This window comes from Pagrus major, chromosome 24 (assembly GCF_040436345.1).
Source record: "Pagrus major chromosome 24, Pma_NU_1.0".
Lineage (NCBI taxonomy): Eukaryota > Metazoa > Chordata > Actinopteri > Spariformes > Sparidae > Pagrus > Pagrus major.
Window position 1 is genome coordinate 16440350 of NC_133238.1, and position 17894 is coordinate 16458243.

The following is a 17894-nucleotide window of genomic DNA, read 5'->3' on the forward strand; positions in this document are numbered from 1 at the left end:
ACTGAGATTTATACAGACTGAACAGTGTGATATGAGCTCACTGGATACACAACAGCTGTGCTGTGTTTTCACCAGCAGAGGGCGGCAACGTCCTCCAACTCCAGCAGAATAAAGCTGAATAAAGAGCAGAGAAAACTCAAAGTACTGAGAAATACTTCAAGCTGAGGCTTCACACAAATATATGAGTTTTACTGTAACACACTTTATTTATACAGCAGCTTTAAACACAGTTCACAAAGTGCTCTGACAATCAAGCAAAAGCAGGAAAGTGAGGACGACGATATGACAGAATAAAGAGTGAAGAGTGGAGACGAACACGAGGAAGCCTCGTCTGAGGTCCAAACAAGAAGCAGAACAGAACATGTCAGAACACAAACAGGAAGTTGAGTCTGTGACAGAAACGTGATGACACGACGAGGACAAGATGACGGGAGAAAGTCACGACCACTTAAGTTACTTGATTCAATAGAGGAAAGAATTATATTTGGGCAGCAAATCCCCAAACTCTCTCCTGTTAATTGGTGGAGGCTGTAATATTGCTCTGGATAATGCTGTTGACAGGTGCCTCCCTACCCCCTCAGCACAAACCTTACAACACTTATGGGAAAATGTAACATTGTGGATGTACGGAGAGAAAAATCCCCTGATGAAAGATCCTTCACTTGGAGCAACAGATCAGGATCCAGCCAGTCTCGCATTGATTTCTGTCTGCTGTCCAATAACATTGATAAAGAAAAAAGTACAGTACACATCGTTGCCGCGCCCTCACTGACCATAGAGCGATTCATATAAGCATCCAATTTAATGCATCTCATACAATCCGTAGATCTTGCTACTGGAAATGAAACAATTCCCTGGTAAAGCACGAAAAGGTTCAGACTGAAATTATTCATTTAATTACTCGTTTTTACAACAAGGCTGAAAGGGAAAAATCCTACAACACTGACTGGGAACTACTGAAGTTTGAGTTGGGAAAATTCTTAAGTCAGTAAACAGGAACATTTATTGCCGAAGCTAAAAGAGCAGAAGACGAGAAAGTAAAATTCCTTCTTTTTATCAGAGACCCCCGATGAAGTTTCAGAGGAGGATGAGCTGCTTCGATTAGACCTCCAGAACAAATGAGACGAGTTGTATCGACAACAAGCAGAGGAGCTTTGAAGGTCCAGGAAGAGATGGCTGGAGGAGGGGGAGCAAAGTTCTGCCGACTTTCTCGTCTCCAAAAGTACCGATCCAAAACCAATTCCATCCATAATTTAAATATTAATGGGGTCGTTACTGAAGACGAGAAATCAATTTCTACAGCTCAACATATAATGAGGAAGTTACCACTCGGTTTCTAAACTGAGTAAATAACGTGAGGAAGGTCGATCTGGCAGATAAAGATTAGTGTGACGCCCTCTTACAATGGCAGAGGTGACTGATCCGATCGCTCTGCTCAGAAACAATAAATCTCCCGGCACTGACGGTTTAACTGCAGAGTTTTATAAAGCGCTCTCAGATCAGTTCGCCCCGTTTTTACTACAGGTTTTTACGGAGAGTTTAGACGATGATGCCCTTCCTCCTCGTCTCACTCAAGGTCTGCTCACATTGATTCCCAAACCTAGAAAAGACGTGCTTTTTATTGATAACTGGAGACATTTGTCTGCTAAATAATGATTATAAAATGATGGCGTTAATATTTGCCAGGAGAATTAAAGAAACTCTTGACACAGTTATGGATGAGACACAGTCAGGCTTTATGAGGAACAGGCACATCTCTAATAATATTAGACTAGTATGAGATATTGTTGACTACTCTGACCTGATATCTGAAGATGGCTTCATCCTCTTCTTAGATTTCTATAAGGCCTTTGATGCAACACAACACCAATTTATTTTTCTCTCCTCAGAAAATGTTTTTTCTGCAAAGCAATTAAAACGTTATATGTTAATGGCAATAGCTCTGTTAAACTGAAACATGGGACTTCCCCTGGATTTAATCTGAAGCGGGGCCTTCGTCAGGGACGCCCCATTTCACCTCATCTGTTTCTACTTTGTACACAAACTCTCACATGTCATGTTGTAAACAGTGGTATACAAGGAATCTCTGCTGCGGGAAGGGAGATCATCAGTCAGCTCGCTGACGACACCACAGTCTTTCTAAAACATGCCCGTCAGATACCTGTCGCCATTCATGTGATGAAGCAGTTTTCAGAGGCCTCTGGTCTGTGTCTGAATATAAATAAATGTGAACTGTTCCTTTAAAAGATTGAAATATACAAACTATTTGCAACATTACGATCGAGGAAGAAGTTACATACTCGGGTATTCTTATTGCTGAAGATGGGAAGGCGAGATGTCCTTTAAACTTCTCTCCAATCGTTAAAAACACTGAGAACAACTTGAATGAGTGGCTGCAAAGGGACTTGTCTCTAAAAGGCAGAGTGCTCCTGACCAAGGCTGAGGGGAAATCTGGGCTCACATACGCAGCTCTCTCTTTACAGCTGGACAGTCACATCTGGAAAGATGCTGATAGGATGCTTTTTGGCTTCATCGGGAAAAATCGTACACGTTATATCAAAAAAAGTGTTGTTATGAATAATTATGAATCCGTGGGCTCAACTTTTTGGACTTTAACACACTAAACAATACTTTTAAGATCCATTGGGCTGAGCACTTTGTAAAAACCTGCTGTCTCAATGTGGAGTTTTATTCCCCACTGTATATTCTCTGGCTTTGGTGGTCTGAGCTTTATTTTGAACCGTAATTACAATGTGGACAAACTCCCTGTGAAACTGTCCACTTCCCATAAGCAGGTCCTTTCAGTGTGGTCTCTCATTTATAAGCACAGTTTCTCACCTCACAGGCGTCTAATCTGGAATAACAGATGTTCTATATAAAAACAAGTCGCTCTTTGTTGAGAGTCGGGTTCAGGATCAGATTGTGCTGGTGGGCCAGCGATTTAACGGAGAGGGGCAACTTTCCTGTCATAGAGAGTTTCCATCAACATGTAATATTCCAGTTACGCCGCGAGAATTTGCAGTTGTTTTACTTTAGAAATACTGGCAGACCTGCACCCACTTGTGTCTCCCTCCCGCTGTGGCTCAGTCACCTGCTGGAAAAGTCTGTTTTTCTAAACTTCCTGGAAATAATAAGAACATTCGTGTTTCAGAAAGAAGTTGTATCTTTTCCGAATGCTGCGCGCTATTGGGACCGACCTGTAAACAACATTGAGTGGAAACAGGTTTGTGTGATTCCTCACAGATGCCTGAAAGCAAACAAGGTGAAAGAAGTGCCGTTCAGAATAACTCGCAGATGTCACCCTGCTAATCATCACATGGTTACATTTAAAAGAGACATCAGTACAAACTGTCTGTTTGTGAAGACCACCCAGAAACTGGTTTGCACCTCTTTTGGTTTTGCTGACACACCAGAACATTTTGGCAAAACTGCAGCAGATTTGTCATTGACCATATTTATAAAGACTTTGCCTTATTGTGGGAGAACGAGGTATTTTGCTTTTATAGAAGTCAAAGTAAAGAAAATAAACTTCATTATACGTTTATTCATTCTGTCGGCAAAATTCCACATTCATAAATGTAAATTCAGCAGATAAAAACCTAATTTTGCACCTTTTCTCCATGAAGTTGTACATTATATTAATTTGATTTCTGGCTCCAACAACAGAAAGGCAGTTAAAACTGTCTTTCTCTGTAACTGTATAACTTATAAGCTTCCCTGGCAAAGTGTTATTTCTCCTCCAGTGCTCGGCCCAGTTACTTAGTGCAGAAACAGGAGATGACCCTGCTATAAGTCAGAGCAGCAGCAGAGTGATTGTGAAGCTGTTATCTGAAGGTAAAGCAGTGACATGATGTTGCTCTAAGGCTGCTTTCACACACAAACGTCAGCTGGGAAACTGCCTGGTCTTTGAGCCAAGATGGCCGCCTGTGTGAGCAGGCAGAGAGAAGCTGTGGTTTGTCCTGGTGCTTTGAATGATGACGCTGTGATAAGAAGGTGAGTTCAGTCTGATCTGAGGTCTGATGTGTTTCACAACAGTCAGGACTTGTATTGATGTGGAGGGGAAGGCAGCACGGGGTTGAGCACTAGGACCCAGCAGGCATCAGGGCGTGTAGACAGTGTGTGAGAGCTCACCTGGGCTCCTCCCCCTGAGATGAAGCACACCTGAGAGACCGTCAGCAGCTGAGGATGGACTGTGTTTGCTCTCACCTGCTGCTTTCAGCTCTTTAAAGGTAAGATATGATTTAACTTTACAATAACATTCAGCTAACGAGCTAACATCCAGCTAACGAGCTAACATTCAGCTAACGAGCTAACATCCAGCTAACGAGCTAACATTCAGCTAACGAGCTAACATCCAGCTAACGAGCTAACATTCTGACCAGAGTGAAGAAACAACAGTGTCGACGTCCTGTCAAAGACGTCTCTGTCTCTGTCGTCCTGTCTCCTGACAGCACTCTGTAGCTCAGAGGTGACAGTCTGACAGCCTGTAGTTTCAGCTGGAGATGTAAAAGCAGCCAGTTCACTACTGAGTCTAACAAGTCAACAAGATAAACTCACTAAATGTGAAGAAAGGAAATATTCTGACACCTATTTTCCTTCTGAACAGAGAAATCCAACTGTCTGAACTCAAGTTTGTCTCTGTGACTGAACTGAGACGAGTTTAATCGCCTCGTTAACTCATCGTCAAACACACTTCATTCAGACTGGACCTGAACTGAACCACAGTCACAAACACTAACATGTAACTTTACTGTGTGTTTGAAGGAGATCATGTGGATCAGCAGCTCCATGTGTTGTTAGCTGATGAACACTGTTTACATATTAAACACTGTGACTTTATAGGACTGCGTGTAAAATGACAGATGAGCTGACGTGTTGTTAATGTGGTTTAAAGGGTCAAGTGAAGGTAAATCTGCACTCTGACACACAGATGTTGGACTAATTAAAGTTTAATTTAGATAAATAGTTAACTTTATTAATCCCTGAGGGGACATTAAGTTACCATAGCAGCTGGTACATTCAAGTACAAATACAATCAAAATACAAGGGCAAATACAGAAACAATGAGAAACAATAAAGTACTATATACAATGAAATGCTTAAGTAGTTATGAAATAAAATAAAATGAAATAAAATGCTGAGGTATCGAGGAGTAAAGTGGAACATAAGGTGATTAATTTAACAGACAGCAGCCGTTCAAATAGTGAAGTTCAACAGGATTTTTCTACGAATCAAACATTCAAATTAACTGTCTGACTCATTTCTTCTGTTTTCTCTTCAGAGGAGCTGAGCAGCACTGACGCCATTTTGAATGTTTGTTTCCTCGACCGTCACTGTGAAGACAACTGAAGTCAGTGCCAACAAACCAAGGTAACGAGGTTTGTTTTGTCTTGATCTGATTCATTCTCCTGCCTGATGACGCATTCAGGTGCTCTTTGAAAACCTGTAAAACAAGTTGTCACTGTACAATCTAATCTGACGTGTTTCACATGTTTCAGCATCTGATGAACAACAGAGTTCATACAGGCACTGATGTATTCAGGCTGATGACACGTGATGGTGATCAGACAATCAGAGGCCTTGAATGACTAACATGTTGAAAACAGAGACAGGATACAACCAATCAAATCACTGCTAAAGTGAGAAGAAACACTGTGTCAGACCAAATGTAAAGATTCAAATGTACAAATATTATTACGACGTACATTAATTAATTCTTGTATATTTCTAATAGCTTTAAATAAAAAGTTAAACATCAGCTCTTAATGAACATCATGAACACCTTGATCTACACAGCCTATAACAAGTTTTCACCCTCTTGGATGTTTCCCACTTTTATTGCTTTTATAAATGGAGTCATGATCAAAAGACAAAAATATACAAAACAAAACCTCTTTACTGTCAAAGTGAAAACAGATTTCTACACAGTGATGTCAATTAATTAAACATATATAATATAAAATAAGTGATTGTATAAGAATTGAGCCCCTTCAAGTCTTTGGCTCGATCACAGCACTGAGTCTGTGTGGAGTCTCAATCAGGCTTCAACATCTGGACGCTGCAATTTTACTCATTCTTCTTTGTAAAACTGCTCCAGCTCTGTCAGGTTGAGGGGGTCAGGTGTGAACAGTACTTTTCAAGTCCAGCCACATGTTCTCTATTGGACTGAGGTCTGGGCTTTGACGGGGCCACTCCAGAACATTCACCTAGTTGTCTTTAAACCATTGCTGTGTAGCTTTCTCTGTTTGCTTCGGGTCATTGTCTTTCTGGAAAATAAATCTTCTCCCAAGTCGTAGTTCTCTTGCAGACTGAATCAGGTTGTCCTCCAGGATCAGGGTTAATCAGTTGAACCCTCTACAAGCCTTCAGGACCTGCTGCTGAGAAACATCCCCACAGCGTGATGCTGCCACCACACGCTTCACAGTGGAGATGGTGTGTTTGTGGTGATGTGCAGGGTTTGGTGATCCTTCTTCCAGTGGACCTTGGAGTCTCCCACATGTCTGTGGATGAACTCTAGTGGAGATTTAATGAGCTTTCTTCAACAGTGGCTTTCTCTTTGTGACTCTCCCATAAAGCTTTGACTGGTGAAGAACCCAGCAACAGTTGTTGTATGCAGAGTCTCTCCTATCTCAGCTGCTGAAGCTTTAACTCCTTCAGAGCAGTCACAGGTGTCTTGTTGGCTCCCTCACTGGTCTCCTTCTTGCACCATCACTCAGTTTGTGAGGACGACCTGCTCCAGGTAGGTTTACATGTGTCATAGTCCTTCCATTTCTTAATGATGGAGTTAACTGAACTCTGGGGGATGTTCAGTGACGTGGAAATGTTTTTGTATCCGTCCCCTGACTTATACTTTTCAGTTACCTTCTCACAGAGGTGCTTGGAGTGTTCTGTTGTCTTCATGGTGTAATTGTAGCCACGAATACTGATTAACAGTGACTGGACCTTCAGACACAGGCGTCGTTATACTACAGTCACTGAGACACATTCACTGCACTCAGGTGATCTCAAGTTCACTAAGTGTGACACTACTAGCACCAACTGGACCTCTGTTGAATTAGGTCAGTCACAAGGGGGTGAATACTTACGCAATCACTTATTTTACATTAAATATTTCTAATTTATTGACATAACTTTTTTCACAATAAGTGTGGACTCATTACAGACAACACAATCACTAAAATGATGACATTTAGCTCAAAAACTCACAACTAACAAAGTATTTGCAGTACAGCTGTAGGATTTTACAAAGTCCATCAACTTAATACAAGTTTTTAGTCTGCTTTTGAGTCTTTGAGTCAACCGTCACTGTGAAAACAACCAAAGTTAAAACTGAACTGGTGCCAACAAACCAAGTCGACCTGTTTGTTCAGATGAAGGTTGCTTAACATGTCGTCAGTTGTGAAACGCAGGAAAACCAGTTCTCAGTCTCTGTTTGCTGCCAGCTGCTGGTTTGAGGCAGTGTTGTTGAATGTACCCTCCTCTTCTCTACTTCCTCTGCCTGTCTGCTGTCATGTGATTCTGACCCATCTCCATTTGGACTTAAAGTTCTGAGGATGTGACGGCTGTCAGTCGGATGAGCGGACACCAGCAGCGACTGTGGGTGTCTGCAGACGAAGGTAGACGCCCTGTTTGAGCTCATCTGGACTTTAACAGGTCAGAACCCTGACAGGTAACAGGACACACCTTTGATGAAGAAACTCTGCTGTCATTGAGTTACATTTTATACCTGATGACAGCAGTGCTTCATTCTTTCCACACTGTTACTTCCTGTTTGTACATCTGTATTTTCATGAATCCACTGACTCTTCTATGATCTGTGACTTCTGGTCAGACTGAGTCTCTTCATGTTTCCGTGATGTAGTCAGTTTTTCAGTTAAAACTGAACTGGTGCCAACAAACCAAGTCGACCTGTTTGTTCAGGTGAAGGTTTGTTAACTTATCTTCAGTTGTGAAACGCAGGAAAACCAGTTTTCAGTCTCGGCTCTGATGCAGCATGTAATCTGTAATGTAACTAAAGGTATCAAACAGATGTAGCTGAGTAAAAAGTAAAATCTTTGCCTCCAAAACGTGGAAGAATAAAGTTGCAGTGCAGAACAGACGGATCAGGAGCTGCAGTGTCCGGCTTAGCAGGATAGACTGACGAGAGAGAAGCTGCAGGCTGGAACATGAACTAATGTTTACTGCTCCGTGTCACGGTGCTTTTTCCTCTTCTGGTGACCAGAAGGATCCTGATGAGATGAGAGGACGAAGCACAACCTGCCATCAAAGCTTTAAACAATTACACCTGCATTCACACGAGGGGAAGACGTGTTGCATCATTTCTGGGGCCCAACGCAACTTGAATAGTCAGAATGCAGCGTCGTTGTAGGATCGTTGAGGAAGATGTTTTTCAGCACAGAACTGACTCGTGTTGTGGAACATTGGACGCTTTATTGGTTAACATCTAAGAACTTTTGTTTTATTCACTTTTATCTGTGTTGATCTTAAAGTTGTGTTTTCATGTTTTCATCTTTCTTGCACAGTGTTTGGTGTCATGAGACGACAGCTTCATTTCAAGAAGTAACAGCTGGGGGAACAGAAGCTGATGGGACATGGGACAGAGGGTCAGCTGTTCACATCTGGGGACAGAAGGACGTGTAAGCAGAGCACCACTTCAGAGTTACATTAAGTCCAGCCCACGGAGCAGCAGCAGGAGCTCTGACTGGCCAGACTCTACTGCTGTGTCGGCCAATCAGAACTCCTGTTGCTGCTGTGATATATTTGTGTCACAGTTTTCCTTCAGGTTGATAATACTGCCTTTTATTAGCAGGGAGCCACTCTGAAGAAAGCGGACCTCTTGAATACTCTGGAAGATTTAACAGAAGATGAATTTAAGAAGTTCAAATGGTTTCTGCAGCAGCCCGACATCCTGAAAAACTACAACTACAAATCCATCAAAGTGTCCAAACTGGAGAATGCAGACAGGTTGACAACAGTGGACCTGATGGTGAAAACCTATAAACTGCGTGGAGCTGTGAAGGTGACCAAGCAGGTTTTACAGGACATACCCAGGATTGACCTGCTGCAGAACCTGCCAGAAACCAGCTCAGGATCAGAAGGTCAGTCACAGTTTAATATTTTTTGTATTTTCAGAGAAAAGACAGCCGGTGGAAACTGGTGACACAATACTTGAAGGAGCAGAGTCTCAGTAGGGAAGCTCATTGAATTCACCAGAGAATAAAATTAAAGGCCACAACTTGTTTTTATGAGAAAAGGTTGAAGTTATCAATCATTGTTCTTTATTAAGAGGACAGAGACATGATGGAGCTCCCTGATTAATTCTCTTTATGTGACTCTTTGGTTTAAGACTCTTCTGTCACTTACTAATGTGGATGGTTTTATATGAATTGAATGATTACTTTTATTATTGTGATATGCATACATGTATGCCCAGCCCGCATGGGCTTATAAGACACCAAGAAAACAAACCGGATCTAGAGCACATCATCAGCACATCAAAGAAGTAAGAAAACAAACAGGGGTTCAAAACCATTATCTAAAGAAAAAAGAAAGGGAAGACAAGGTTCAAGAGAAATCATCAAAAATTAATTAAACAAATTTACCTGTCCTCTTTTCCAAGCTTGAGAAATGAAGCTAGCAGTTTTAAACACACTGAAATTAAACAACCACTCCAGCTTCTGCTCATCAGAGCACCAAAATATTTCAGGGTTTTGTCCACAGATTTCATGAAATAATACCTCTCTCAAATCATCATACTTTGTACAATATAAAAGGAAATGAGACTCACTTTCTACTTCATCTAGCTCACACATTTCACATATTCTATTCTCCTCGGGAATATTTTTAAATCGACCAACCTCAATGGCCAGAGGAAGAATACCAGATCTTATAATTAGTGTGGTATTTTATGAATTCCTCAAATAACCAATGAGATGTTGTGATGTTAATGTGTTTGTTCAGGAGCAGTTAAACAAGTATGAGATGCTTCATGGCACAAAATCAAGCAAGAATACATCACTGCGATCATCTAGAACATTAATAATTACTGTATTTTAGGACTCCCAGCATGTGAGCTATGTAACCTACAGTACGTAACACAGGCACATTTAAAAAAACAAGTATGAAGTTAAACTGAAACAATATCACACAATTTCTCTTTCTCTCTCAGTGTCAGTGGATGTGAAAGATGCTGGAGGAGCTTCAGAGAACAGAGGAGCGTCCTCCTCTCAGACTGAAGGTAAAGCTGCTGTCTTCTCTGGTTTGTATGGAAGCCCTGAAAGACCAAGTGTAGTTTGACTCAAGTATAACTGAGTGAAAGCAAAGATAGAAAAACTTCATCAACCAACTTCAGGATTTGGTCTGTAACACTTTTTTTTTTTTGAGGATTTTGAATAAAAGTTTATCTTTGACACTGGTCTATAATTGTGTGAAAGGGCTGGTCAAGACTTTTCTTTAAAGGTGTCTGAACACTGGCCTTTTTCTGAATAGCCGGTTATTGAACCAGCACTGAGAGATTAGTTAATAGTAGAGAACACAGTGGGACGAGAAACAGGAAGGACGGATTTTATAAATTTTGTAGGATCTGTATCACCGGACTAGAGGAGACAATTATATCAGCTACAGCAGAGGCTTTAAAGTGAGAGGTGGATCTTCTCAGGGAGGCTCTGAACAGTTTGAGGAGAGGCTCAGTGAATGGAGGTGAAAAATATGACAGTAGTTATTGTCTTAGTTATCAAAAAGACTTCACAAAGAATATGATAAATCTGTGTGATTTGGTTAAAGAGAGTTCAGAGTTACAGTCGTTTGGGGGAATCGGTTACTGTTTTCTCACTTTGCTGTCTATTTGGTGATGTTTGAATTTATGTCAGACAGCATTAATAATAACAGGATATTTTTGCTCAGTTGTTGAATGTCTCTTGAAATGAATCACATGATGATGTCATAGACATCCAGGAATAAAGCCAAACTGAGCAGGGGTGTCCAGGCTTTGTGTGAGGGGAGGCCCAGACTGAGACTTTAAAAACCTCTGAGCTACAGTTATTTAAAGGATCTGCAGGCCAAAAACAGTCAACACAATAAACTGTAGTGTCTCCTTTAAGTGAATGAAGAAATAATGTAAGAAGAGTAAAGATGTTCAGAGTTCCAACATATCTCAACATCAACCCAACTCTTTGTTTACCCGCTTTGTGATCCCAAACATACGAGTCAAGTTATAACGACTGATGACGTCATAGATTTTTTACATATATCTGAAAGGAACAAATTGCACACAGTTGAGGTGTGGAAAAGACAGCTAGAGGACATCATGAAACATTACTATTAAAATTTCCTCTGAGTTGGGCCCTTTTTTGGTTAGATTAATTGTAGTAGAAGTTACAAGTCAAACTGAAACAATATCACACAATGTCTCTTTCTCTCTCAGTGTCAGTGGATCTGAAAGGTGGAGGAGCTTCAGAGAACAGAGGAGCGTCCTCCTCTCAGACTGAAGGTAAAGCTGCTGTTTTCTCTGGTTTGTATGGAAGCCCTGAAAGACCAAGTGTAGTTTGACTGAAGTATAACTGAGTGAAAGCAAAGATAGAAAAACTTCATCAACCAACTTCAGGATTTGGTCTGTGACATTTTTTTCAGAGGATTTTGAATAAAAGTTTATCTTTGATACTGATCTATAATTGTGTGAAAGGGCTGGTCAAGACTTTTCTTTAAAGGTGTCTGAACATTGGCCTTTTTCTGAATAGCCGGTTATTGAACCAGCACTGAGAGAGTAGTTAATAGTAGAGAACACAGAGGGACGAGAAAGAGGAAGGACGGATTTTATAAATTTTGTAGGATCTGTATCACCGGACTAGAGGAGACAATCATATCAGCTACAGCAGAGGCTGGAAAGTGAGAAGTGGATCTTCTCAGGGAGGCTCTGAACAGTTTGAGGGGAGGCCCACAGACTGAGACTTTAAAAACAGTCAATACAATAAACTGTAGTGTCTCCTTTTTAAGTGAATTAATAAATAATATAATGATTATGAGAGTAGAGATGCTCAAAGTTCACATCAACCCAACTCTTCATTTACCCCACACCGTGATCCCAAACATACGAGTCAAGTTATAACGACTGATGACATCATAGATTCTATACAGTTTAGCTGTGGATTAACCAAATGTACAAACTTAAAGTCACCAAACAAAAAGATTTTGGGGTAGTACAACTTCGATCCAGGCGTAGTGGCAGAGATTGTGGATGAGCAGCAGACTTGAAAAGGTGAGGAGAAGAAGCAGCGCTGGAGTCAGGACAGGCAGGATTAAAAGAAGACAGACAGCAAAGCTGACACTTTTTTCTGGCACCTATCCAAAGGAAAGCACTTCCTGATCACAGAGGACACAGCTAGCTTACCGGTAGCGTGCAACTGCACTTCATGCATGTGTAGAAGCAGAGGCAGCAGCCTTCTCAGCTGTCAGAAGTTTGTTCAGATAATAACACAAACTGCCGACCCTGATGATCTTTGTTGTGTGTTTTATTCAGGAAGTCATTCTGCAGTTTGTCAGCGTAAACTCAAATCTGACCTTCAGAAGAAGTTCCAGTGTGTGTTTGAGGGGATCGCTAAAGCAGGAACCCCAACCCTTCTGAATCAGATCTACACAGAGCTCTACATCACAGAGGGAGGGACTGCAGAGGTCAATGATGAACATGAGGTCAGACAGATTGAAACAGCATCCAAGAAACCAGACAGACCAGAAACAACAGTCAGACAAGAAGACATCTTTAAAGCCTCACCTGGAAGAGACGAACCAATCAGAACAGTGATGACAAAGGGAGTGGCTGGCATCGGGAAAACAGTCTTAACACAGAAGTTCACTCTGGACTGGGCTGAAGACAAAGCCAACCAGGACATACAGTTCACATTTCCATTCACTTTCAGAGAGCTGAATGTGCTGAAAGAGAAAAAGTTCAGCTTGGTGGAGATTGTTCATCACTTCTTCACTGAAACCAAAGAAATCTGCAGCTTTGAAGAGTTCCAGGTTGTGTTCATCTTTGACGGTCTGGATGAGTGTCGACTTCCTCTGGACTTTCACAACACTGAGATCCTGACTGATGTTACAGAGTCCACCTCAGTGGATGTGCTGCTGACAAACCTCATCAGGGGGAAACTGCTTCCCTCTGCTCGACTCTGGATAACCACACGACCTGCAGCAGCCAATCAGATCCCTCCTGAGTGTGTTCACGTGGTGACAGAGGTCAGAGGGTTCAATGACCCACAGAAGGAGGAGTACTTCAGGAAGAGATTCAGAGATGAGAAGCAGGCCAGCAGAATCATCTCCCACATCAAGACATCACGAAGCCTCCACATCATGTGCCACATCCCAATCTTCTGCTGGATCACTGCTACAGTTCTGGAGAATGTGTTGAAGACCAGGGTGAGAGGAGAGCTGCCCAAGACCCTGACACAGATGTACATCCACTTCCTGGTGGTTCAGGCCAAACGGAAGAACGTCAAGTATGATGGAGGAGCTGAGACAGATCCACACTGGACTTCAGAGAGCAAGAAGATGATTGAGTCTCTGGGAAAACTGGCTTTTGAGCAGCTGCCGAAAGGAAACCTGATCTTCTATGAATCAGACCTGACAGAGTGTGGCATCGATATCAGAGCAGCCTCAGTGTACTCAGGAGTGTTCACACAGATCTTTAAAGAGGAGAGTGGACTGTACCAGGACAAGGTGTTCTGCTTTGTCCATCTGAGTGTTCAGGAGTTTCTGGCTGCTCTTCATGTCCATCTGACGTTCATCAACTCTGGTGTCAATCTGTTGTCAGAGGAACAAACAACATACCATCAATCTGCAAAGACACGTCTCTACCAGAGTGCTGTGGACGAGGCCTTACAGAGTCCAAATGGACGTCTTGACCTGTTCCTTCGCTTCCTCCTGGGTCTTTCATTGCAGACCAATCAGACTCTCCTGCGAGGTCTGCAGACACAGACAGGAAGTAGCTCACAGACCGATCAGGAAACAGTCCAGTACATCAAGAAGAAGATCAGTGAGAATCTGTCTGCAGAGAGAAGCATCAATCTGTTCCACTGTCTGAATGAACTGAACGATCATTCTCTTGTGGAGGAGATCCAACAGTACCTGAGATCAGGACGTCTCTCCACAGATAAACTGTCTCCTGCTCAGTGGTCAGCTCTGGTCTTCATCTTACTGTCATCAGAAAAAGATCTGGACGTGTTTGACCTGAAGAAATACTCTGCTTCAGAGGAGGCTCTTCTGAGGCTGCTGCCAGTGGTCAAAGCCTCCAACAAAGTTCTGTAAGTGTGGAGAAGTTTTTTCAGAATGCAGTAAATGTGCTGTTATTGACCCAAATAGAAATAATTTTCTTGTTCTGCTCTTTATCCAGACTGAGTGACTGTAACCTCTCAGAGAGAAGCTGTGAAGCTCTGTCCTCAGTTCTCAGCTCCCAGTCCTCTAGTCTGAGAGAGCTGGACCTGAGTAACAACAACCTGCAGGATTCAGGAGTGAAGCAGCTGTCTGTTGGACTGGAGAGTCCACAATGTAGACTTGAAACTCTCAGGTCAGGATTCATTACATTATTTCATTATTTCATGTAACTTTACAATTGGAGCAGGTCTTGATCATACTCTTAATATTATTCAATTCCTTGAAGAGACCCAACATTTCCCCTATGAACAATCACTTGACACAGTGGCACGAAGAAAAATGCCTTTTAACAGGCAGAAAGCTCGAGCAGAACCGGACTTAGTGGTGGGCGGCCATCTCTCTCAACTGGTTGGGTTGAGAGAGAGAGAGAGAGACAGAAAGACAGAAAGATAGAAGCCCCATTCACACTGCCTTTTCAAGGCAGGAATCTTGTGCTGATATTCCACCTCGCTGTAGAATAGAATAGATGTTTTTGTCATTGTTTCAAAAACAACAAAACATAGATAGCAGCTCTTAGTTTGACAAATAAATATCAAATATCAACAAGTATAACAAAATAGATAAAAATAGTAAATATATACAACAAGATAAATAGACACAAGATTCAAGTATGTACGTACACAATGTACACAAGTATGTACACAAGTACGAGTATGTGTGTGAGGGTGGTAGTGGAGGGTTATTGCACTGGTGTGAAGTCTTTAGAGAGTGAGGGGTGAAGGGAGGGTTGTGCATTTCACTGCCTGTGGGAAGAAACTGTTCTTCAGTCTGTTTGTTCTAGATCTGATGGATCTATATCTCTTCCCCGAGGGAAGGGGGGAGAACAGGTAATGTACACGATGAATATAATAAACGTTAAACCCTTAAACACAGATGTGCACTGAATCATCAGGACCTTCAGCTGATCTGTGATGTGTGTTGTTTTGTGTGTCTGCAGGCTGTCAGGCTGTCTGATCACAGAGGAAGGCTGTACTTCTCTGGCCTCAGCTCTGGACTCCAACCCCTCCCATCTGAGAGAGCTGGACCTGAGCTACAATCATCCAGGAGACTCAGGAGTGAAGCTGCTGTCTGCTCGACTGGAGGATCCAGGCTGGAGACTGGACACTCTCAGGTATGAAGAGTCCTGCTGCAGCCACAGACAGTCAGTGTGAGACTCTGTATCTCGACTGTAGATGGTTCAGTGTCGGGAGGTCTGCTTCGTTTACTCCACCTCCAGTTGTTCAGTTCAGTTCAGGAGAAAAGGCAGCACGGCACGAAGCCAAGAGTTACAAGTGAAGAGAGGAAGATGAGAAGAAGAGATGAAGATCAGCAACCAGGAGAGTCTCAGCACAAACACTAAAGTTACACCTCTTTTTTCAGACTAGTTTAGTGCCTGTTCAAAATGTGCCTGTTTGATTTGTTGGCTTCTGGTTTTGCTGCTTGATGAACCGCTCATCCAAACTATTTCACACTCCACACTGATTGCAGAGGGTTATCAAAACATTAACATTAAATCTAATTTCCACCACGTCACTGCTGTGTTATGATATTAATAATAACAATAGACCCTCTGTGTCAGATGTGTGATCAGAAAATACTGAACTTCAAATTCAAAAGATTTCTGTGACACATAAATTAATTTAATCACTGAATGTCATAGAAAGTCTTTCCCTGAACTGGAGAATCAGTGTTTCTGCCAAAGTGCTTGACTTTGAACTTAAAATGGTTCTGACATGGATCTTTATCAACACTGGAGTAACTGCATTCTAGATCATCACTGACAAGTGTATCTGTGCCTCAGTGTGAAACCATTTACATACTGTAACAACTGTCTGTGGCATCAGTTTAAAGTGAACAGAAGATATAAAACAGTCCAATAACAACGTTAGATGACACAAGGTGGAACATTCCCGTCACATCACCATAACAGCAGCAGTGCATAGATTAATTTAAGATGGGTCAGTGGTGCCGTCTTGGCTCCTGTCATGAGGAAACTTCTGCCCCAGCTGAGTTTGGGCTGTTTTGGGTAGTTCTCATTATAACAGCCTGCAGGGGCAGGAAAGTTTCAGTGTTTTGCACCGTCAGCAAAATCAAATGACAAAAGAAAAGAAAACATTCAGTGATCAATCATCTGCTCCGTTGATTAACATGATATGTGACCTGTGCAGAGCTGCAGCTCTCTACAGTAGCTGGTGGACCTCTGGTTTAATGCTGTTGTAATGTACTTCAGCCTGGCTCGTAGCTGCTGACTCAGCTTCACTTTCAGCTGTTCTGGAGTCGTGTTCAGGTTCTGCTGGTGGAAATCCAATGTTTCCTGCCTTTGCTGCTTCAAAATAAAAGCTTTCAAATAACTACATAATGCAGGACCTTTATTGTGAAGGATTTATAGGAAGTGTTAAATGCAGGAAGATGGCGTGACAACGTTGCATGAATGGACTTTTAATTTCTCTTGTGTGGCAGCAAACAACGCACATGGTTTCAGTTACTAACTGAGTCCATCCACACACTTTATGGCCGACTACAGTAATAACAGCGTGCACTTTACTGTGACTGCAGCAACGTGCTCGTAGCTTTGTCACATACCGGAGAGACTCACTCCTACCAACACAGCACAGGGTAGTGTTTGTTGTCACTAATTATAGGGCTGCAACTAACAACTATTTTCATAACCCTGTTACGGCCCTAACATAAACAAAAACAAAGACTCGAACACAACAGGGCCAGTAACATATAGAGGACGCCGACTCAGCACAGTCATTAACAAAGGTGTATTTATTTAATGCAAACAAAAACGAACGAAGCCAAACACAACCAAACCCGGATAATTAAGCAACTCAGAACAAAACAAAAAGGGACAGGAGTTCCTGGCCAAAATGAACAAAAGGAGAGGAGACCCCAGACCAGCCTGCCACGACCGTCATATCCGAGGTTCCTCCCGACTGACTACCTAACCACAACTAATCTATAAAGAGAAAACAATAAAGACACGAAAACAGGACTACCAGGAACTCAAACCCAAATGGAAAATAACAAAAACCCGGACGCTCTAACAGGCCGGGGAACTGAAATCAAATGCAACTCAGGGAAAACCGCAAGAGACTGCGCGGCCAGCGCCACCTCCCTCCTCCGGCACCACACCTGTAAATGAGAGAGAAAGAGAGCGAGAGCCGCCCCGCTGCTGTCTCCTTTTAACCTGCTCAGGTGATTGCCAGCACCTGAGCTCAGACAGAGCAGGGCGGAGAGACACACACACACACACACCCAGGGTACTGCTTTTTGGCCACACGTAACAAACCCATTAATCACATAAAAAGACAAAAGCTGATTTATTTATATTTTTATTAAAAAGTAAAACACTGCTGTCACATTTTCCTCTTTAGTCTTGTTCAGTTCACTTTCAAACAACTTCAGACTGTAAAAGCAACATAAATGTATTAGAGGTGTGGAAATGTCTCCATTATAAGATGCATCACGATGCAGAGACAGAGCAGAAT

General features: G+C 42.2%; 1 protein-coding gene across 1 annotated transcript in view; it reads left to right on the forward strand.

Moving 5' to 3' along the window:
- LOC140991935 (uncharacterized) overlaps positions 1–14385 on the forward strand; it is a 64422-nt gene extending 50037 nt beyond the window's left edge. Inside the window, exons 5-10 of the mRNA XM_073462108.1 lie at positions 10169–10237; positions 11423–11488; positions 12515–13227; positions 13468–13531; positions 13802–14023; positions 14381–14385. Coding sequence (XP_073318209.1) covers positions 10169–10237; positions 11423–11488; positions 12515–13227; positions 13468–13531; positions 13802–14023; positions 14381–14385 — 1139 coding nt within the window. The remainder of the gene's footprint in view (positions 1–10168; positions 10238–11422; positions 11489–12514; positions 13228–13467; positions 13532–13801; positions 14024–14380) is intronic.
- The last annotated feature ends 3509 nt before the right edge of the window (positions 14386–17894 follow it).